The 21948-nt window shown below is 33.4% G+C and overlaps 9 protein-coding genes across 12 annotated transcripts; 8 read left to right on the top strand and 1 right to left on the bottom strand.

Moving 5' to 3' along the window:
* The first annotated feature begins 71 nt into the window (after positions 1–71).
* On the top strand, positions 72–2006 carry LOC128963457 (cytochrome P450 3A30-like). Its single transcript, XM_054309965.1, has 4 exons — positions 72–129; positions 177–229; positions 288–363; positions 411–2006. Exon 4 carries the CDS (start codon positions 485–487, stop codon positions 1874–1876), a length of 1392 nt encoding a protein of 463 aa, XP_054165940.1. The 5' UTR covers positions 72–129; positions 177–229; positions 288–363; positions 411–484; the 3' UTR covers positions 1877–2006.
* Positions 2002–3051, top strand: LOC128963558 (uncharacterized). Its single transcript, XM_054310073.1, has 4 exons — positions 2002–2125; positions 2182–2383; positions 2447–2592; positions 2642–3051. Exons 1-4 carry the CDS (start codon positions 2113–2115, stop codon positions 3049–3051), a joined length of 771 nt encoding a protein of 256 aa, XP_054166048.1. The 5' UTR covers positions 2002–2112.
* Positions 3052–3653: 602 nt separating this feature from the next.
* On the top strand, positions 3654–4807 carry LOC128963771 (E3 ubiquitin-protein ligase RNF185-like). Of its 4 annotated transcripts, none has more exons than XM_054310296.1 (4): positions 3654–3805; positions 3888–4058; positions 4111–4297; positions 4348–4807. In XM_054310296.1, the coding sequence occupies exons 2-4, from the start codon at positions 3901–3903 to the stop codon at positions 4558–4560; spliced, it is 558 nt and encodes a 185-aa protein (XP_054166271.1). In that variant the 5' UTR covers positions 3654–3805; positions 3888–3900; the 3' UTR covers positions 4561–4807. The 4 variants fall into 4 exon arrangements, with proteins under 4 accessions (XP_054166271.1, XP_054166270.1, XP_054166269.1 ...); XM_054310295.1 differs by having other exon boundaries at positions 3655–3805; positions 3885–4058; positions 4345–4807; XM_054310294.1 differs by having other exon boundaries at positions 3656–3805; positions 4345–4807.
* A 516-nt stretch (positions 4808–5323) lies between these two features.
* Positions 5324–6861, top strand: LOC128963557 (gastrula zinc finger protein xLCGF3.1-like). The gene is made up of 10 exons (XM_054310072.1): positions 5324–5629; positions 5693–5786; positions 5837–6009; positions 6066–6122; positions 6177–6219; positions 6288–6323; positions 6384–6440; positions 6495–6570; positions 6627–6731; positions 6794–6861. Exons 1-10 carry the CDS (start codon positions 5324–5326, stop codon positions 6852–6854), a joined length of 1008 nt encoding a protein of 335 aa, XP_054166047.1. The 3' UTR covers positions 6855–6861.
* A 77-nt stretch (positions 6862–6938) lies between these two features.
* LOC128963414 (regulator of chromosome condensation-like) lies at positions 6939–9296 on the top strand. The gene is made up of 2 exons (XM_054309919.1): positions 6939–8297; positions 8385–9296. Exons 1-2 carry the CDS (start codon positions 7033–7035, stop codon positions 9289–9291), a joined length of 2172 nt encoding a protein of 723 aa, XP_054165894.1. The 5' UTR covers positions 6939–7032; the 3' UTR covers positions 9292–9296.
* A 99-nt stretch (positions 9297–9395) lies between these two features.
* LOC128963556 (26S proteasome non-ATPase regulatory subunit 4-like) lies at positions 9396–10244 on the top strand. Its single transcript, XM_054310070.1, has one exon. The coding sequence runs from the start codon at positions 9396–9398 to the stop codon at positions 10242–10244; it is 849 nt and encodes a 282-aa protein (XP_054166045.1).
* A 598-nt stretch (positions 10245–10842) lies between these two features.
* On the bottom strand, positions 10843–11593 carry LOC128963416 (programmed cell death protein 6-like). Its single transcript, XM_054309921.1, has 2 exons — positions 11360–11593; positions 10843–11303 (listed from the first exon to the last, which is right to left on the bottom strand). Exons 1-2 carry the CDS (start codon positions 11504–11506, stop codon positions 10923–10925), a joined length of 528 nt encoding a protein of 175 aa, XP_054165896.1. The 5' UTR covers positions 11507–11593; the 3' UTR covers positions 10843–10922.
* A 110-nt stretch (positions 11594–11703) lies between these two features.
* Positions 11704–13926, top strand: LOC128963415 (succinate--CoA ligase [ADP-forming] subunit beta, mitochondrial-like). Its single transcript, XM_054309920.1, has 3 exons — positions 11704–12100; positions 12167–12985; positions 13045–13926. Exons 1-3 carry the CDS (start codon positions 11764–11766, stop codon positions 13206–13208), a joined length of 1320 nt encoding a protein of 439 aa, XP_054165895.1. The 5' UTR covers positions 11704–11763; the 3' UTR covers positions 13209–13926.
* Positions 13927–17888: 3962 nt separating this feature from the next.
* On the top strand, positions 17889–21913 carry LOC128963142 (uncharacterized). The gene is made up of 2 exons (XM_054309629.1): positions 17889–18135; positions 20512–21913. The coding sequence occupies exons 1-2, from the start codon at positions 18120–18122 to the stop codon at positions 21639–21641; spliced, it is 1146 nt and encodes a 381-aa protein (XP_054165604.1). The 5' UTR covers positions 17889–18119; the 3' UTR covers positions 21642–21913.
* The last annotated feature ends 35 nt before the right edge of the window (positions 21914–21948 follow it).

Raw genomic sequence — 21948 nt, 5'->3', positions numbered from 1 at the left:
TATCCAAACTTTCCGTCCTTTTAGACATTGCATTAGTATTGAGTGTTTGACTCAAAAGGGACCAAATTTTCCATTCAATCAGCTGACGAAACACTKCAAACTATGGATTCCTTGACCTCTGAATTAAAGGTCTCTTCTCTCGACTGATAATATCTTTTCTCAAACTTTTTTCTCAGATTCAAGACTTGAAAGTCTAGACTACGAGTTGGACACTCTTCCCGAACACAGAGTCCGTAATTATTGACAAATATTTACCGAAAAACTCATACTTTTTCTGTTTTTTTCAGAAAGTTTTTGTTCGAAACTCGAATTCAAATCTCTTTTTTCGATCGAATTGTTTTCAAATCAAACAAAATCTTAAAAGTAATGAAAACTTTTTGCAAATCTTTTTCTAATCTTTTGTTTCGCAGAAGAACTTCAATCAAAATCTTCAAAACAATGATTTGACGACAATTTCTTTGAATTAAAACTCTGTTCTCACGAAATGTCGTTCTTCTTCCTCCTCTTCCCTCTGCTTCTACTTCTTCTGCATTCAATCTTCCGCCGAATTCGCGTTTTTCAGACGTTTTCTCGAATCGGGATTTCGGGTCCGAAACCGAATCTCTTTTTTGGAAATTTACGACATTTGCGTCAAAACCCGAACCCGAATGACGTCATCGATCTCTGGACCCGACAGTTCGGACGTGTATTTGGTTTCTTCCGTGGTGCACAACCCGTACTCGTGGTCGGCCACTGGCCTCTGGTCCGCCGTCTGTTTGGATCTTCTCTTTTGCCGAATCGACCGAAAAACGTGATAAAAGCCGTTCCTTTTGTAGATTCGGTAATCTTTGTTCGAAACCAGAGTTGGCGTCGAATCCGTTCAGTCATTGTCTTTGCGCTAAAAAGACTTGAAATTTCGGGACTTTTGAGACAAACAGTTCGGCAAACAGTCGAAGAACGTGTCCTCCAATTGGTCGGCGACGGAGGCGTTTGTGACGTCACTCTATTGACGCAAGAGATTGCTTTTGACGTCATTTGCAAAGCGGGTCTTCACTGGACTCCCGATTCCAAGGACGACATTCGGCGCAGTCTCGACGCGTACCTCGAAATGGCCGTTAATATCATCGTCGATGTGGTCACGTGTTTCCCTCCTTTGCGACCGATTCTCGCTTTTCTCAATAACCACGTGACCGCCGGTCGCGTCACTGATCGCGTCATGCGTCACGTGCAGCGGCTTTTGGACGCTCCCGAAGCGGAAGATGAATGTGTGTCTGTTTTACACGATTTCCGTCGTGCAATGGCCACTGGACAGATGACTCGCGCCGAAGCGGTTGCAAACTGTCACGTGTTATTGATTGCCGGATACGAAACGACTTCAACTGCTCTTTCCTTTTCTCTCTTTCTTTTGGCTCAAAATCCTCAAATCCAAGAACAACTTCGCCGTCAAATCAACTCTTCTTCTTCATCTGAACTGCTGAACGCCGTTTGGATGGAATCGTTGCGTCTCTTTCCTCCCGTGACTTCATTTATCACACGAATCGTTGAACGCGATGTTTCTGTGGATAATCTCCGAATTCCCGCCCAAACTGTGGTTCAACTTCCGCTTTTCCAACTCCATAGAGATGCCGATCTCTGGCCAAATCCTGACCGTTTCGATCCAAACCGATTTATTACTACAGTTTCGCCCCATTTTCTGGCCTTCGGTTTGGGACCACGTGATTGTCCCGGAAGACAATTCGCGCGAATTCTCGCTTTAGAAGTGATTTCGAAAATTGTTGGAAATTTTCAAATTTCCGTTTGTTTTCAAACTTCGAAATTGCGTTTTCGAAGTCCGACAGAAGTCGTCATAAAAGCGCGCGAAAACATTAAATTGAATTTCACGCGAATTTCGCTTTAAATCCAATTGTTTTTCAACAAAAAACTCGAGATTTTTTTGATAATTGTTTTCGTGACAAATGTTTCGAAATAAAGATTGTTTTGAAATTTGGGTTTTTTTGTCGTATTTTTAATCAATTTTTTAAAAATCCTTGACTTTTATTTCGATTTATTTCAATCAAAACCTGTTTTTTATAAACACTTAAAATCTCTTCAAAAAAACAAATTGAAATCAAAAACTTTCAAACTTTCGACAAAATGCGAACAAAACGTAAGATTTTTCTCTTTTTTTGCGTCATTTAGTCCTCGATTTCGTCTTTTTCTTAGTCTTTTTTCTTCTGCTTTTGTCCGTCGCTTTTCTGACTTCCGGTCAAAGACGAAGACCCGGAAGAAACCGAAAGTCGGGAAAACAGCCAAATTGTCATTTGAAAGATATCGAGAAGTGTTTGGAACCGTTGTCCAGTCTGAGCAAAAGCGACGACCCGACGGCCATTCTGACGTCATCGGCCGGTCTCGACCGACTTTGTGGGTAAGAGTTGTCGGGAAATGATTTCTTCGTCTCTAAGAATATAATAATAATAATAATATTCAGAGCAATCAAAAACCGTTTCGGGAATTGTGTTCGAGATTTCTTCAAGAAGTGCGGAACTCCTCTGCATCGGGAAGTGTCGTCTCTGGTCGTGGATCAGATGTTGTCTCACACGAAACCAATTTGTCAAAAAGGATCTTCACGTGAAAGTTCGTCTTTTTTTCCTAAATTTTCACTTAATTTTTGAATTGTTTTCAGAATTCATAAAATCTTCGAATTGTTTAAATCGAAACGTTTTTTCGACAAAAACCGCAAAACAAGACTGCAATCAAAGATATATTTCGACTCTCAATACCGCCGCCGCTCTCAACGACTCCTCAGTGTTGGCCATCTGCTGTGGCTTTCGTTTTTGGCAGAAATGCACCGAAGACTTGGCCGCGAGTCAGTGCGGGGCTGAGGGAGGCGTAGAAGGCGTTCGTTCGATTGTCTCTCACGTCTTCCTGGATCTGCCGAACCTGAGCTGTCCGGCAGATCTCTTTGACTCGGATTCGACTGAATGTCAATCAGTTATCGCTGCGAAAGGATCTAAAAAACAGAAACTGAATTCCGACTCAGGAGTCGCCCGATATAATGTCGCGCATATCTTCTCTTTCATGTTTTCCGTTTAATCTTTTATTTTTATTCAATTTTTTTTAATTAATTTTGTTTTTATTACAATTTAATTGCAATAAAATGTTTTTCGAAAAAATCATTTATTGTATTTCGAAAACAAAAAACTTTCCAAAAAAGGAGTAATTATTAGACAATTATCACATATTTTATACATTTCTCAAGTATTACTTCACATAAAACTTGAAAGAATTGAATGTTTTATTGAAATATTAATTTTTATGTTTACTTAAAAAACAATTTTTAAGAAATATCGCAATCAATGCTAACTTTTGCTTCTTTAGTCACAAACTTAATGTTTTTTCAATAATTATTTCAGTGATTAACCCAAATCAGTCACACATTAAAGCAATTATTAGAGAACTTATTGTTTTTTAACACTTTTAATATTAAAATGAATTAATTTTTGTTTTGATTTTCAATTTTATTAATAAAAATTTCAATAATATTATAAAACTTTTATTTATTCTTAAAATACATATATTTTGTTAATAAATAGACAAAACATAAAACGAGACACAAGTGTCGCCACACGTGACCACAGTTTGTCAATAGATGTCAGCACTGAATGACATCATTGATGACATCATTGATGACATCATTGATGACATCATAGACTTCATAGACATGTATTGAAAACAAACAAACCTTTAATACGTCTTCAAAATGACAACAAATCTCTAGTTTTCGTCCATTTTTGACGTCTTTTCCAATCTCTGACCACTTCTTCACTACTTTCCGATCAAAACAAAGGTTTTCTTTATTATACTCTTATTTGAGTCTCATTTCTGTCACAAAGAACTCAATTAACAGTTGTTTTCTTGTCTTTAAGCAGTTCTTCGCGCGCGATGTCCTCCGCGTCGGACAACTCGTCATCGGGAGAACCGAAGCCGTCGACGTCGAGCACTTCGGGTGACCAGAGCTCAAACGACGCCAACTTTGAGTGCAATATATGTTTGGATTCTGCGAAGGACGCCGTCGTTAGTCTTTGTGGACATCTTTTTTGGTCAGTTTTGAAGCAATTGTTCTTCAAATTCTTGAATTATTTGTTCCATTAGTTGGCCGTGTCTTCACCAATGGTTGGAGACGAAGCCTTCTCGTCAGACGTGTCCCGTTTGCAAAGCCGCCATTTCTCGCGATAAAGTCATTCCACTTTACGGTCGCGGATCAGCCGATAAAAGAGATCCAAGAGATCGTTTGCCTCCTCGACCTCAAGGACAACGATCTGAACCCGAATACAACGCCGTAAGAAAAGAGTTTCGATTCTAATGTCTAATAATCTATAAAAATAGCAGTCATTCCCGAACTTTGGTTTCGGTGACGGCGGTTTCCACATGTCGTTCGGAATCGGCGCCTTTCCCTTCGGTTTCTTTGCTTCGACCTTCAACTTCGGCGACGGTCGACCCGCTCCGTCACCGCACAGTCCCGAGTTTGCCGAAGACCAGTTCCTGTCGAAGGTATTCCTTTGGGTGGCGCTTCTCTTCATTATTTGGCTATTATTGGCATAAATTCAGTGAAAATCAAAGAAAATCAAAGAATTCGTCAAATTTTAAGCCAAACTTTGAAAACTGTTTTTAATTTCTTTTATAACTCTATTATACTCTAAAAGACGTACTTTTTTGTAATTTCAACAATAAAGACGTATTTTATGGACCGAACCGTGACTTCCTTTTCCTCAATTCATATATTATTGTCTTCGCGTGTATTCAACACTTGAACAACACTTTAGTCTCGAGAGTCTCTGATTTTGTCCGCAAAATGGTTTGTATTTTCACTTTTGATGTCATTCTTCTGATTAATAATATCTGGTTTTATCACCGAATAGTCGGCTCACAAGACATTTCGCATTAAACAGAAACTGGCGAAGAAACAGAAGCAGAACCGTCCGGTCCCGCAATGGATCCGAATGAAGACCGGAAACAGCATTCGATATAATGCCAAACGAAGACATTGGAGAAGAACTAAACTTAAATTGTAGACAAAAGTCGAATTGAATTTGTATTCAAAATGATTTCAATTGAATTAAACCTTTAATTAAATACACATTTGTTTTGTTTTTATTATTCATTTGTTTGAAAGAATTTGAAAATTGATTTAATTGTCGATTAAATGAATTGCAATTAATTTAGTCTTCAAATGATTGTTCGTTCATCTGATTGATCCCTTTTGTTTCTATCCGTCGAACCGTTTATTCAAATGGTATTTCAATATGAAAAGGTCCCAAATTGTCGAATCAATGATTGTTTGTTTTGAATGAGAAGAGCGTTCGCGATGTCCGACACTTTGCTTTTGTTGCAGACTTTGCGATCGGAAAACTCTGGTCTTAAGAATGACTTCCGACGAGTCATGTCTGTAGTCCGAGAGATATTCGAATGGATCGACGCTTTGGTCGCGCGATGTCTTTGTGTCGACAAAGAAGACAACGCGAAAACTCTTTTTCAATTTAGACAACGAATTGATGGCAAAGAAGTGGTCGAAAAAAAACGTCGAAAAGGAAAACGAAAAAAAGGACGAGTTTTGACTCAATCGGGAAAACAAGTCTTTTTGAGTCGAACTAAACGTCTTCAATGTCAATGGGTTCTTATTCTTCTTCTTCTTATATCTTCTTATTATTGTCTTATTATTGCAATTCTTCCGCAGCCCGGATGTGATGCTATTTTTCGCGACAGAGAAGACCTTGAGAATCATAAATGGCGTCACACGGGAACCAAGAAATACACCTGCGAGTGGCCGGGTATTCAATAGAGTCTCTATTGTTCGCAGTTTTGACCGAATCTTCTTCAGGTTGTCTCAAATCGTTTTCGTCTCGTTCTTATCTCAAGAAACACGTGTCCACTCACGTGGATCCGAATCAGTTCCGCTGTTTTCACGCGAACTGTGACCACAGATTCGTGTCTTCAGTCGAACTCAAGGATCACTTCATTGCTATTCATAACGCAAACAAACCTTTTGAATGCGTTCGTCTCTCTTCTGCCCTTTCTTTGTCTCAAATGTCTAACTCTTTGTCTCTCAGGAGTTCCCGAATTGCGGCCAACAGTTTGCCGTAAAACGCAATCTCAAAGACCATCAGGTTTTCATGATTTCTGACGTCTTTTTCATGAACTGAATTCCATTTCATCCACAGGTCGTCCACTCAAAAGAGAAGCCTTTTCAGTGCGATTGGCCGGGTATGTCATATTTCTGTCGATTTGTTTGATTAACTTCTGACCACTTTTGACCACTTTTGTCCCGAAAGGCTGTGAATCGGAGTTTAAACGCAAACAACAATTGGGTTCGAAAACCACGAAAAGCTTTTTAATCACTTTTTAATCTTTAGAATTTTGTTAAAAAGAGATTCATATGAATGAAGTTCACCGAACGGCCGACAAAGTGGTCTGTGATTGGCCGGGTATTAAAGATTTGTTTGATTTAGAGTTTAATCGCGTTTTTCTTCTTAAAAAAGGTTGTGATTCGACATTCAGTTCGGAAAACAAATTAAAAACTCATAAAATGAGACACACCGGAGAAAAACCATTCAAGTCAGACATTAAGACTCTTTCTGTGACTTTTAGTGACCATTAATTCCGTCCAAAAGGTGTCCGCATTGCGAATGGCGTTTCCGACAGAAAAACCATTTAAAGACTCATCTTTTGAAACATTCGGGAGAAAAGCCTTTTCAATGTCAAGACTGCGACCGACGGTTAGCTTAGCATTTGTCCTCTGATCTGATGTTTGACCGAAACAACACATTCTTTGCTTTAGATTTCAAACGAAACAAACTCTTCGTTTTCATTCAGAAAAGAGTCATCGAATCAGTTCTTAAGACACATATTACACGTCATTTATGTACAAATTAACCGGTTTTGTTGATTTAAACCAATAAAATGTTTGCAAATTGTCTACAAATAAATGCAATAAAATGTACGCAATGTTTGTGTCGACAGAAGTGTGAATCACGTGTCGCGACATTTAGTGAACGATAAACGCCATTAAAGGCCGAAATGCGGACCAGAAGTGGCCATAAATACACCGGCGACGGAACCAAAGAGTCGTCGACCGGAACTGACAAAAGAGAGTTCAAGAGTGAAGTCAAACCGAAGCGCGAAATCAAGAAAAATGAAACAACGGCTCCAAAGTCGGCTCCAAGAGTGCGACGAATGGCTAAAGAAGAGCCGAATAACGATCAGAAAGCAATTGATCCAAAGGAACAAACGGTGACCAAGAAATCGGACGAAAAACAGGTCAAACGCGATATCAAGAAACAGGAAACAACGGTTCCCAAGACTTCTCCGCGATTGAGAAGATTGGCTAAAGAGGAAACACGTGAAGAGTCGAAGAAAGAAACGGCGAAAACAAAAGTCAAGGAAAACGAAACGAAAACGAAAGAAACGGTTCCAAAGACTGTGCGATTGCGTAGAGGGGCGAAACAGGAGGCGAAACAGGAGGCGAAAGAGGAGGCGCCCAAAGAGGAAGAGTCTGTGAATGAAGAAGAAGTTGAGAACAAATGCGACGAAAAAGAAGTCAAACCGAAGATCAAAAAGAAGGAAATTCTGCCAAAAGTGCGATCGCGACGATTGGCCAAACAGGACGAGAAGGAGGAGCCAAACGACGACAAACCGGAAGAACCGACGGAACAAAAGACAAAAGACGCAATTATTGACGAAAAACCCGAAGAAATCGAAGAAATCGAACCGATTGTAGAAACGGAAGACAAAATCAACGAATTGATGGAAACAGAAGAACAATCGTTGAAAAGGAAATCAGATGAAAGTGAAGCAAAAGAAGACAATATTGAACCGTCCAAACGACAGAAGGTTTCGCGATTATCTGTGCCTTCTTTGCCTCAGATTTGTGGACAACTGTTCTCTTTGGGAAATGTAGACGAAGGACAGACAGGAATACGACTTAAACGCGTCGACGAACACAAGATTCGCAATTACGAGCCTTCGTTGGTTACGGACGAAGACGGACAAGTGATGCGCGAAGTGGTGTCCGTGGCTTGCGGCGCAATGCATACTTTGTGTTTGTCTTCGGATCAGAAGTTGTATTCTTTTGGATGTAATGACGAAGGAGCGCTCGGAAGAGATACTTCCACTTCAGATGACACCGAAGACAGCGTTGACGTCGACTCCAGTGAAGAAGTCGTGTCTAAGATTCCAAAACCAGTGGACGATCTGCCGGCGGGAATCGCGCGTCTTCGGGCCGGAGACAGTCATTCGTGCGTTTTGTTGACCGACGGATCGGTTTATCTTTGGGGAAACTTTCGGTTAGTTTTCAATTGATTTGATTCAATTCAATTCAATTGATTTGAWTTGATTTGATTTGATTTGATTTGATTTGATTGTGTTTTTAGAGACGATTCGCATAATTTGGGACTTTTTGTTGATTCGGAATCGGATTCAGAAAAAACATTTGTTTCGACTTTTCGTCCAAAACGTCTTGAAATCGACACAAAGATCGTTGACATTGCTTCTGGATGTCATCACATTTTGTTGTTGACCGAAGATGGTCATGTTTTGTCGTTCGGCGACGGATCTAAAGGACAATTGGGACGAATCGAAAGAACAGATTTAGTTAGTGTTGAAACCAATCGCTCGCTATTTCTCGAACCGAAACGCATCCAGTTTCCCGATTCGGCGCTTGTGGACGCCATTTGGGCCGGGCATTGGTGTTCGTACGCGCGAACAACTTCAGGTGAAGTGTACGCCTGGGGACTCAATAATTACCATCAGTTGGGGTTTGAAAGCGAGGGAACGGTTGACATTCCAAACGCTGATCCCAACTCTTCTCACGCCTTCTTCAGATTCACTCTCGAACTGAAACCCCGTCTTTCGCCTCATTTGCCGACTAATGTCCGTCAGATAGCCAATGGTCAGCAACATCTGCTTGTATTGGACTCTGAAGGACAGGTGTTTGTTTGCGGTTCTAATCTTTATTCCAAACTCGGACTCAAAGTCGACGAAAACGATCCGATCGTCAAAACTCCGCGTTCTTTGCCGACCGACGCCTTCGACGGACACAAAGTGACATCTATAGCTTGTGCCGACTTCAACTCGCTGGCCATCACCGAATCGGGTCATTTGTATGCATGGGGACCAAGCGGATCACATATCGGCACCGATTCGGACGACAACGTCGAACGGCCAACTCGCGTCAAAGGACACTTCGTGGACAAGACGCGATTCGTGGATTTGGCTGTTGGCGCGCAACACACGGTCTTGATTGGAAGCGCTTTATCCGTAAACGGAGACAAAAACTAATTTATATCGCATTTTAAATTCATTTTATTAAACAATGTTTTAATAGATTTTTACGATTTTGTGATTCATTGTTGTCTTAAATAAAGTCATTTTTCCCGAAAATCATGTCTCAATTGTGTGTCTTATGTCTCGACAACAGTCACTTCATGGTCAACGAAGATCTTCTCCCATCACGTCTTGCAGTCCAACGGGAAGCGGCCAATGCTTTGATTCATCAGATTCTCAGTTCAAATGCCGAAAGTCGTGTCGCTATTCTTCAATTGGCTCCAAATGCAAAACCAGTTCGTACTCTCACTACCGATGAAGTCCTTCTGATGCGCGCTCTTTATGGCGTTTCAGCCGACGGACAATTGCGATTCACACGTGGTCTCGAAATTGCACTCTTGGTTCTGAAAAACGCACCGCAAAGCGAAACAACAGTTCGCAAACGTGTTCTTGCATTTGTGGGAAGTCCTGTCAGTGAGGAAGACATCAAACAATTGCCTTCTACTGCCAGGAAACTGCGTCGGGCCAATGTCTCGATTGATATCGTGAGTTTCGGTCCCGAAGCCGAAACCGACCGACAAAAACAAGTTTTGCGTGAATTCTTGTCTCAAATGACTTGCGATTCTCATTTGGTTTGTGTTCCGAAAGACAATGACATGAATTACTTTCTCTCGACTTCTATACTCTTCTCGAACGCCGTTTCTCTGGTCAACGAACGCACGGATCCAGAAATAGCGATTGCAGTCAAACAATCGGCCGCCGAACACAACACTCGTTTGGACGCAGAGATGAAGCGCGCGATTCAAGAGTCAGAGAAAAGTTCGGGAATAAAAACCGAATCAAAGAATTCAACAAAAGAAACGGAAAAAAACGAACAAACAGTTCTCAGCGAAGAAGAACAGTTGGCTTTGGCTCTTCAGTTGTCTTTATTGGAGACACAAATCAAAAAGTCAGACAAAAAACAATGATTTTATGTAAAAATTTTATTCAGAATTAAAAAAATCTTCAATAATTGTCGTATTCTTTCGACATTATTATTGTTTACATTTGATTTCGATTTACTTAACAATTGTCTCACTTTTTTTATTTCAGTCGTGACAATACTTTTCTGCTTTATTTTTGTCTGTTTTTCATTACGGGATTCACTTCTTTCTTATTTTCAATTTTATTCTTCTTTGGATTTGTGGACACAATCTTCTTAAAGTTGATCTGAATTCGTTGTCCGTCTTTATTCTGTTCTTTTTTAAASACGTTTTGCATTCGCTTTTGAATGACTGAAAAACTTTCTGGTTTTTGATCATTGGTTTGAATGTCTTTCTCAAAACCATTTGTTTTASATTTTCTTCACTTTTGGTTTGTTTTGTTCGCGACTTTTCCTAAAAATATAATTCCAATCAATAGATATTCAAATAGTTTTCAGACAAAAGCAAAACAACGAGAAGAGTCAACGCAAGGATCAAAACAATTGACAAAATCATAATCAATGTGTTTCTGTTGGTATTTGTTTGACTTTTGGCACAACTGATGGAAATTCCGTCGAAATTAATAAAACAATTAATATTAAAGACTTTAAGGATTTGTTTAATGAGTTTTGAATTAAATGTTAGAAAATTGTTAGAAAAGCGAGACTTTATTACAAAAGCATTTCATTTACTGAGAACTGAATTAAAAACAAGAGAAACAAAGTTTTCATAAGAAAGAGTAACCATTCCGTCTAAATCTGTGTCCAATCGGCGAAACTCATCCGTCAAAGACTGCAAATGAATGCAAATCTTAATAAAGTCGTCGAAATGTATGATTTGTTCGAATCGAGTCATCAGTTTCTCGTAAAACTGGTCACTAAATCGGTAACCAAACGATGTGAGCGCGTGTTTCAGTTCGCGGACATCAATTTGACCAGATTTGTCCAAATCGTAAGACTGAAAACAATTCAACCAATTAGTTATGTATTGCCATAAATTGCGAAATGCGTCCAAATCTATACTTCGAGACTTTGTCTTATCAAACATTGCAATCATTAAATGGATCTGAAGACAAAAGACAACAAACTATTAGTTCAAGAAATGTCTTCATCTTTACTCACAGTTTGCAAATCAAACGCTTCAAATGATCCGTTGGACAGAGCCTTCTGCAGTTCCAATGCATTGATAATCCCGGATCGGTCGGTGTCCACGGACTGGAAGTACTGAACCAGAAGAGAGTCATCGGGAGTAACGTTCTGTGGATTCATGTTTTGCCGAAATTATTGTAATCATAAATGACGTCAATCTGTGTTTGACTTTTGCATCGTTTGTAACACTCGTTGTAATCACAGATCAAAGATTTCTTTGAATTCTTTGAATTGATTTCAAAGTTTAGTTGATTTCAAAGCATTTATTTTGGATTACATTTACATTTGATATGACTTTGAATTTGTATTGAATTGTGAATCGAATTATAATTTCTTTGAATACTTTCTGAACGACTGCGCAGTCATTCAGTCATTCAATGACAACATTTCTAACGATGTTTTCCGTCAAAACCTTCCGACTATTGACCGCCAAATCTGGTCTCCGAGTGCCGCGTCGTGGCCTCAATGTTCACGAACACGTGGCCATGGATGTGCTGCGTCAGGGAGGCGTCAATGTGCCCCACTTTGGCGTCGCCCGAACCCCTCAGGAGGCGATGGAAGTGGCGCGCAAACTGTCGTCTTCGGACTTTGTGGTCAAAGCACAAGTTCTGGCCGGCGGTCGAGGTCGCGGCCAATTCAGTTCGGGTTTGAAAGGAGGCGTAAAACTTGTTTATTCGACGGAAGAAGTTCACGACGTTTCGCGACAAATGCTTGGTTTAAAGTCATTAAAAGTCTTTAATCATTAATCTTTCATTTGATTCGCTTTTTGTCGACTTTTAGGCCACTCTTTGGTTACGAAACAAACCGGAGATAAAGGAATCAAATGCTCAGAAGTGATGATTGTTGAGCGCGTGTTTCCCCGACGCGAGTATTACTTTGCTTTAATGATGGAACGGGCCTTCAATGGACCCGTTATTATCGCTTCTTCTCAAGGAGGAATGGCTATTGAAGACGTCGCTCGCGATACTCCCGAAGCCATTGTCACTCAGCCCATAGATATCGAGAAAGGAGTGGACAGGGATTTGGCGTTATCTGTGGTGAAAAAGTTGGGTTTTCATGCGTCGAGTCACGAACAAGCCGTCGATTTGATTCAAAAACTTTACGAAGTTTTCCTCTCAAAAGACGCGCTAATGATTGAAATCAATCCAATGATTGAAGACACTTCGGGTCAAGTGTTGTGTTTGGACGCCAAATGCCGTTTCGACGACAACTCAGAGTTTCGTCAAAAAGAGATTTTCTCGCGAAAAGACACGACACAAATAGACGAACGCGAACTTCAGGCTTCACTTCATAATCTCAATTATATTGCATTAGACGGCGATATCGGATGTCTCGTCAATGGTGCCGGACTGGCCATGGCTACAATGGACGTCATTAAGCTGCACGGCGGCAATCCGGCCAACTTCTTGGATGTCGGCGGCGGAGCGACTGCACAACAAGTCACTGAAGCCTTTCGACTAATTTCTTCAGATTCCAAGGTTCAGGCGATTCTGGTGAACATTTTTGGCGGAATCATGAGATGTGATATCATTGCCGAAGGAGTGATTGCGGCCGCAAAGACATTGGATTTGAAGATTCCTATTGTTATTCGACTTCAAGGTTTTTCGACTCATTTTTTCCATATTTTATTCATTTTATACTAAATTTCTGTTTCAAAGGCACTCAAGTCGACGATGCGAAGGCTCTTATAGCCGCCAGTCGTTTGCGAATCCTGGCCTGTGATAACCTCGAGGAAGCGGCCAAAATGGTCGTTAAAATGTCGGCTATTGTGGGTTTGGCGCGTTCTGCAGCCGTTTCTGTCAATTTTGAACTTCCGATTTGAATGCCTTTAAGTTTACTGTTATTTAAATAGCGTTTAAAGAGTTTGATTCAAATCATTTGAAATGTTTTTAATTATATATAGATTTAAGAATAATTTACATCTGTTTTACACAAATTCAGTTCATTTTTAGTTCATTTTATTATTAATTATTTATTTTAATTAATTACCGTTAAATTGTGTTTTACCGTTAAAATATGGAAAAATCATAGGGAATAATGCGATTTTGTATGAAAAATATAGATTTTTACTTTGAATAATAATTTGCTTGTTTTTATATATTTTCAAGATTTGCCACCCCTTGTATTTGGACGTCTCTAGTTGTTCCAAACCCTTTTAATATGCTATCTATTTACTGATTTATAATATGTAAAAATACTGTGAATGTATATAAAAGTCATTTATTGTTAAACACTGTTATAACTAATTAATTAATTACTTCTAATATCTAAATATACCGGTTTTAATAGATTACTGTTAATTATTGGTCATTACAGTTCCCTATTCCCCCAATTTTGCTTTTCCCCACTTTAATTTAACCCACAACCAGGGGTGGTAAAAAATGCGGTTTTTTACCGTATGAAAGCGTTATTTTTCATTTTTTTGAATTCCATTGAATTGAAATAAAACACGATTTTACGGTAATATTCTCCTAATTTTAAGGTGAGATTCACTTTTTAAAACTAATAAATGTTTTATTAAATTATAATAATTACTGTTATTTTTGATGAGATTTTAATTATAATTGAAATATTTAATAAACAAATAAAACAYATTTAAGTGAATCTCAAGTTTACAAATTGATTTGACTTTTAGGAATAAATATTTTGCAATTTATTAATCAAATATTATATTTGATAAAAACAACAAATAAAACAATTTAATAAAACATTGTGTGCTTTGATTATTAATACAATATTTGTTTATAAATATTAATATATAAAATATAATATAAATTTAATTTACAGTAAATTTGTTCAAAACCTATGAGAATATTGAATAAGTAAACAAACTCTCAATATTTCAATGTTTTTTTTAAGAAGCAGTTGTTATTAAATTAATTGAAATAATTAAATAATGTGTTTTATATGCAGTAATAAGTTATAAGTTATCGGTCAATGTTTTTCACTTTTGTGTTTAAATTTAATTAAAACTTATAAACAGTTACTTATTTCATGTGAATTAATATTGATTTTTTTCTATTCATTACAAAGTTGATTATAGTCTGGAATTATGACATTAGTTAAGCATTTATAGCATAATTAATATATTTGTTTGCAAAATGTTTTACATTTATTGATATCAGTCTTGAGTTTTTGATTGCAGTATTAATTATGATTTATAATACAATGCTTTCACTAATGAAAACTGTTTTAACACAAACTAATTCAGATACCAATCAATGTTTTTGATTTATTTCAATTGTATTTCTGGAGAATTCAATGATTGTAATAGATTTAGAATAATTAAAAAATAATATTAAATATTGTGTTTGTTTTGCTATACAATCGACTTAATTATAACATAACAACATAATTAATAAATAATTAAATTTATTTATTTATTAAGTTTTTTGTAGTTTTCCTTTTAACTCATTTTAAATTAAATGCAAGTTTTGCTTATTATCGATCGAAACAATTGTCCAGAAATTTACCGCTAGTTTAGGGATAACAAAGTTGTGACCAACAAACTAACCAAAACTTACATTTAATTTATATATTTTATTTGTATCTAAACTATTCTTTATTTAAAATAATTTGAGAAATTAATTATTTTTTTTATCATTAAAGCACTTTATTTTTACAAATTTTGCAAAATTCACTAAAACTTTTATATTGTATAATAAATCAATGATTAATATAATTAACTCAAAGTCATATATTTTAAAAAGTATACAATATTTACACTAAAATAAAATTTCTTCTTAAAATACTTTTTTTGTAAATATACAGTATTTAGTAATTTATACAATATTTGTATTATAAATAAATATTTATAAATAAAAGTATAAACATCAGTAGTTTAAATATTATTCTTGTTTTTATTAGAATTGCATAAAGAATTAAATTTAAAAAATGGCAAAACATTAAGTTTTTTAAATATAATATAAACACAAATGTTTTATCAAAGAATAAATTTAAAAATAATTTTCTAATGCATTGAATTTTATTACAAGAATTGCAATAAATTGTATTATTGTTTATCACATTTGAGTGAATCTAAAGAATCAATTATTTTTTAATTAATGTTTTGTTTAGAACTAATTTAATGATAATTCTTTACGAATCAAAAAATGTTTTATTTATTTTAGATATCAATATAACAAAACATTTAAGAAATACTTTTATTGATTTTTAAAAAGTTTTGATACAAATATTATTAAAGTTTGAAATAAATTAGATATATATTAATTTTTATTAATAAAAAATCACTTTCAAACTTGATGTGAAATTCTTTACTACATTTATCTGCTTTTGTTATTATTTTATAATTTAATAAAGAAAATAATATAATAGTATAATAATTATAATTAAACAAAAAACTATTTTGTTTAGTTTGTAATACAATAATTGTAACTTTATATTGCATTTTAAGTGTTTGCTCTAATAGTAAACAATTTTAATACAATATGTTTGTGCAGTAATATCTAAAATACAGTTAATTTTGGATAAAGCAAGTGTTGTCCTATAAATATTTGGTCAAAATAACTATTTATACATTAATATTAGCGTTTAAATCATAAATGTTATTATTTTAACGTCAAATGCAGTTATAATCCAATTAATATAAACTTAATATCTATTTAATGCAAAATTTAAAATTAAATTTAAACAATTTTTAGCAACATTAAACTCAATTTATTTTCTAAAATCAAATTTATCGTTTTAGTTGAACCAAAATATCAATTACAGCAAAAAATAAATTTATCAAATATTTTATTTAATTATATTTAGATTTTTTGTTTCATAGCCAATAACTTGTGATTTATATAACGCTAACTATGAGTTACACATTACTTATTATATATAATATAAAATTTGAAAATGTGTTTTATGTTCAGTTTGTGGTTTTACTTTATATACAGTATGTTTGACAATGATTTAGTGTCAGTGATATAACTTATATAAGCATTTGAACTAAAAATTATTGATAAGTTAATCTCAAAACTATAATAATCCTGTATTTAATACTATAAACTAAAATGCAGAATATTTTTATTACAAATTCTCAAATCTTAATAATTATTAATATAATAACTACAAAACTAAATATAAATTTATCATTATTTCCTATATTACTATTAATATATTATTTTCAGTGTTTTGTCTGTCTTTCCTTTCTTTTTCCTTTCATAATACCTAACAAACCATTTAATAATATATAAATAATGAGTATTATTTAAATCGACTTTCGGAATTGATTTTCAATAAAAAAATTTGTTGAAATAAATTGAATTGTTTATTAGCATAAAATGATTTATTATAATACTATAAAAAATGTTTTATTAAATTTTACAAAAGATACAGAATTTATTTGACAAATAAATTATTGTTTTGTTAGGAATAAAAGCACATAAGATATCGTTTAATTAATAATCACTTTTATTAAACAATAGCAATAGTAGTCACTGTGTATACTGTRTATATATATATAGAGTATATTTATACTATATATTGATTTTGTGTGAATTTAGAGTATATTAATAGCAAATGTAGCAAAAAAATGATTTACCTATTTTTGCGATCAAATAAACGTGTATTAAATATATATTCTATGAAACAATTGGATTCATTTGACATTTGATTGCATTTAACTTCTGAATACTTATTATGAATTCACGTCAAGAATTGCATTGCTTTAACACAAATGCATCGAAATATTTGAAAAGATAAGTAAATGTTATTTAAAAAGAGAGCAAAACTATTAAACAATTGTAAAAATGAGACAACGATTGTCTAACTTTTGTATTGCATTTGTTTAAGCATTAAATGAATGTTTTTGAAAGAAACCATACATTCATACAGTAGTGACATAAGTGGTGGCAAATCCTCGTTAATACTTAACAAACTGTCTGTTGAAATAAGAGACAAATCAATAACACCTGAACTCATAGAAATGATTGCGTAAATTAGGTCTTCACAAACATACAGTTTAGTACTCTATATCATAGTCTATATAAGGGATTATATTTGTGTAAAATCTATTTGAAAAGGCATTTATCAAAATAAAAATCCAATTATCGCTTATATAATACACATAAACCTCATGTGTTTACCAAAGCTATGTATAGTATTTGCAAGAAATGGCATGAATTGTCTTCAATGGTCAGAATTGTATGGACAGTCATACAGACATTGAGTTCCCATTGCCTTCAAGTTTCAAATAAAATAGACATAAAATTTTGTATTAATATTTGTTTTTTATTATATTTCACACAAAACATTACTATTGAAAAATCGTACAATAAATACAAATATATCTAAAATAATATATATTTTATACATCAGTTGTAGTGCTTCTCTGCTAAGAACCACAGATTCTGATAAAAAATCAATATTTCTGTCAACAGTTCCGGTTATAGTCAGAGATCTACGCAAGTATTGTGTCCTTGAGTTCAATATCTACGCAATCAATACAAGTCTGATTCACTTCGAGTCAGTCAATGGATGGGAGAGAGAGAGAGGGAGACAGGGATGACATGAGTGCGCAATGAAGGAAAATGTCGAGAATTATAACATTTAGAGCTCAGACCTAACACAACACAAAATAGATGCTCAGCTGAGATGTGATGTGACTCTCACTGCTATTCATTGAATTCAATACTCAAAACTACAGTTTGGCTTATATTGTGTGAAATGTATGTAAAAATGACGCACTAATAGAGTATACCTTTTAGACAACACTTTTATCATAATGTCATTACTCGACGGCAAGTATTCTCATTAATATAATATTTATTATTATTTATATTATTATTATTATTAACACTTGTTTTCTTAATATTTATAAACAAAAATAATTTATTTTTCATTTGAAACGTTTATAACTATTTAAATATTGAATTCTGTGATAAACTCAACAAAATTCAATTACATAACAATTATTATTGTTGTTAAACACAATTGCTTTACAATATTCTATAATTAATCACTAAATTTCAGTTTTTATAGGTTTTTATTTAAAAAACTATTTATTTATATTATTATAGTATAAGTAATATTTATTAAATATAATCTATTTATAGTATAATATATAATGGCTTTTAAGTCAACAAATATTGCGGTTTCATTTATATTTTGATATTTAATTAAACAAATGTATTAAAAAATAATTTTAAGCATTCATTTTAGTTAAATAATAATAAATCCTATTTTGTTTGTTGAAAACATAGTGAAAGGGAGGAAAAGTAGGCCAAAAATAGTATGAACTTAAAGAGTGAAAACCCGGCGACTATTGTGTAGAGAATTGAATGAATAAAAAAATGATAGAGAGTTGTGAATAGGGATGACATGCGATTAGCACAGGTATCCACCGGAAGACTATTTGCTGATCATTAAAATGCTTTCTATATACAGTGTATTAGATATATAATTATAAATTATATATATATTTATATTATAAATATATATATAATTTATAATTATATAAAATTTTAATTGATTTTATTTGTATAGAGATTTGGAACGGAAATTAATTTTAGGACTTTATTTATAATAAACTTTTATATTATTATTATATTTAGAAGTTTTGTTGGAAATATTTATATAATTGTTTACTAAAATTAGTATAAGTTTTCATTTGTTATAAATTCTTGATTTACATGTGTTTTTGCTAATCATTTATTTACTGATGTATTGTTGTATATAAATATATGAATTAGAAATTATAAATTCAGATACTTTTAAATATTCAAAATACATGTATTTTAGTAAAAATTATAATTACTTATACTATTGCTTAGCAAACAATTGTTATAAAATACAGTATTTTAACTTAATATAATATAAATCATAATTTAATACAAATTCGACATTTTAAAAATTTAAATAAATAGTATTGTTATAAATACTGTACTAATATTATCTATAAATTAATATACACTTAATTGCCGTTTGGTATTAGTTTTTAATTAAAATTATTAATAATTGAAAAAATTGATGGTCTTGAATGTGATATAAACTTGTATTATATTTTAAGCGATAATTTTCAAAGTTTTCAAATTTGAAAGGGAGGACTAACTAGATTTTCGATATAAATTTACAATTTCTCAGATTATCCTAATTTAATAAAAATATAATAAAATGAGAATTATAAATGAAAAAAACATTTATATTATTTAAAATTTGTATTTATGTAGTAGTTATACGATTTATGCCATTTTTGTCAACTTTTATTTACTGATAAGAAAAAGATAAGCAATTTCTTGTCTATAATTATAAGTTGTAATACATAATAGATTTAGAAATTACAAAACAATTATTATTATTTATAAAATTTCAATTATTTGGTTTCATTTATTGTTAGTAAAGCATACTATTATACATAATATAATATAAGCATGAATTTTGTATTACACTCTTTATGTTATATTGTTTTAATTATTGATATAATATATGCCTCTAAATATCTGATAAATAAGTGTATATCCGATTTAAACTACCGGTATATTTACGATATTAATAGTATAAGACTTTTATTTGTTTAGTTTACTAAAAAAACAATTACTTATTGAAAACATATTATAATTTTATCAAATAGTTAGAAAAAATATTCTAATAATTTTAGTATTTAATTTATGTAAAATAAATATTTCATTTAAATTGCTTTCAATTGAGTCAATTATTTATACAACTACATAGTATTGATTATTTATTTATACTGTATAAAAAATATATGTATTTACATGTACTTAAATGTAATTTATTTTTGTACATCTGTATAAAAGACTATTAAAAAATATATTTTTGTTAGTATTTGTATTTTAAGAGTTGATAACTTTGTAATTTATATATAAAAATAGTAACTCTTTATAATATAAATTAGAATAGCTTCAAGTAATATAAGATATAATGTTTTTTAGCAATTTTCCGTAAACTCATATAATTATATATTTATTTATGATTTTATTATTTATTAACGATTGCATTAAGTAGTTATGGGAGCAGAAAATGCGATGAAAATTCAAATATGAATTCAAATGAGTGTAAATGACATCTAATTTGATTTATCGCTTAATTGACTCCAAGTTTGCAATAGTTATAACAAAATGTGAATCTTTAGGCTAATGGTATTGTTTTGCCTTTAGGTCAAACATTTTTCAAATCTACAGTCATTTTGATAGCAATACTTGCCATTAAAGTACAACTATCACAAACAAAGTGTCCCTCAAGAGATTATTCGTGGTGTTTACAAATCGACGGCTACGACAATGTTATACTCGACGGCAACAGATTTCCAGACATTAAGCCAGTTATGGGACACATCAGTAACCTATTAGATGGAAACGCTAAAGAAGGCAAAAGGTTTGACCACTTTTTCCTTTATAACAACCATGAAGTGAGACGACTGGAGGCCAACTCGTTTGCTGACTTGACGTTTAACAAAATTAATATCAAGAATTGCACAAAACTGATCCGTATTGATCCCAATGCTTTTAATGGCACTCAACATCTGATAACAAAAGTGCACATCGATTTGATATCAATTAGTGGTCCGAAAAATATAGAGGACTTCTTTGATGCGCTGAATAATTTGCCAAAATTAGAGGAATTGGAGTTATTTAACCACAATATTATCATAATTCCGTCTTTTGCTTTTCGTCAGCCACTTCTTAACCGACTAGAATTGGACGGACCACTCGATACTATCAAAAACAATGCTTTCTTTGATTTGGTCAGTCTTAGGATTCTTAAGCTTCATAAGTCTGTTAAACACATCCCAAAGCATTCATTTGATTTCAAGACTTTTACAAACAAGACGTTAGACATCTATTTTGACATTAAGTTTAATACTATTGAAAGCGGGATTTTCTCACAAGTCTTGAGACCAATTACGCTGAATCTGTATTTAAAGAAATTGCGTGATCTCAGTGAAAGTGTCTTTAAACCGATCCTCTTGTCTGAGAGAAGACATGACATCACATTTCACGGTGAGCTTAAAGAGATGGCTCAGCCATGTATTCTCAAATGGCTGTTCGATGAAAAGGCTAGCTTTAAGGGCAGATTCAGCTTCAAAACGGATCCTATGATTGGACCCAACGATTTTGTCGACTGTCCCGAAGATTCAAATAGTATTAATGACTCTCAGGTCAACTCCAGTGTCAATTCGTTTCAACCAATTAACTCAAATCCGTACTCTAAGCTAATCAATAGGTATCTGATCCTCGCAGTTGGCATTTCAATCTTTTTATTTAACATCCAAAACCAATACGTTTAATGCTCTTAACATTAAATTAATCAACCAATCAATCAATAATGGGTTTCTTGTTTTTGTTTGTGAATCAAATATAGTCAGACAAATGTATACTAAATTTACTAAAAAAGTAAACCAAAAATCTATACTAAAATGAAACTAAAGTTTGCGTGATCTTCGTGTATGTCATCTTTAGAGCACACATAGAGCTGTTGTATATGTTGTATACAAGCAGTCTATCAAAAATCATTTGTTAACACAAATTATTATTAGATGTTTAGCGCAAACAACTCATCAAATCAACTAATATTATTAAAACAAAATCAATTTA

The sequence above is a fragment of the Oppia nitens genome, unplaced genomic scaffold (genome assembly GCF_028296485.1).
Source record: "Oppia nitens isolate AA-2021 unplaced genomic scaffold, nextdenovo-longstitch-racon4-pilon3 scaffold7_pilon_pilon_pilon, whole genome shotgun sequence".
Classification (NCBI taxonomy): domain Eukaryota; kingdom Metazoa; phylum Arthropoda; class Arachnida; order Sarcoptiformes; family Oppiidae; genus Oppia; species Oppia nitens.
The sequence above is the reverse complement of the archived record's forward strand: the minus strand, read 5'-3'. Positions and strand labels throughout refer to the sequence as shown.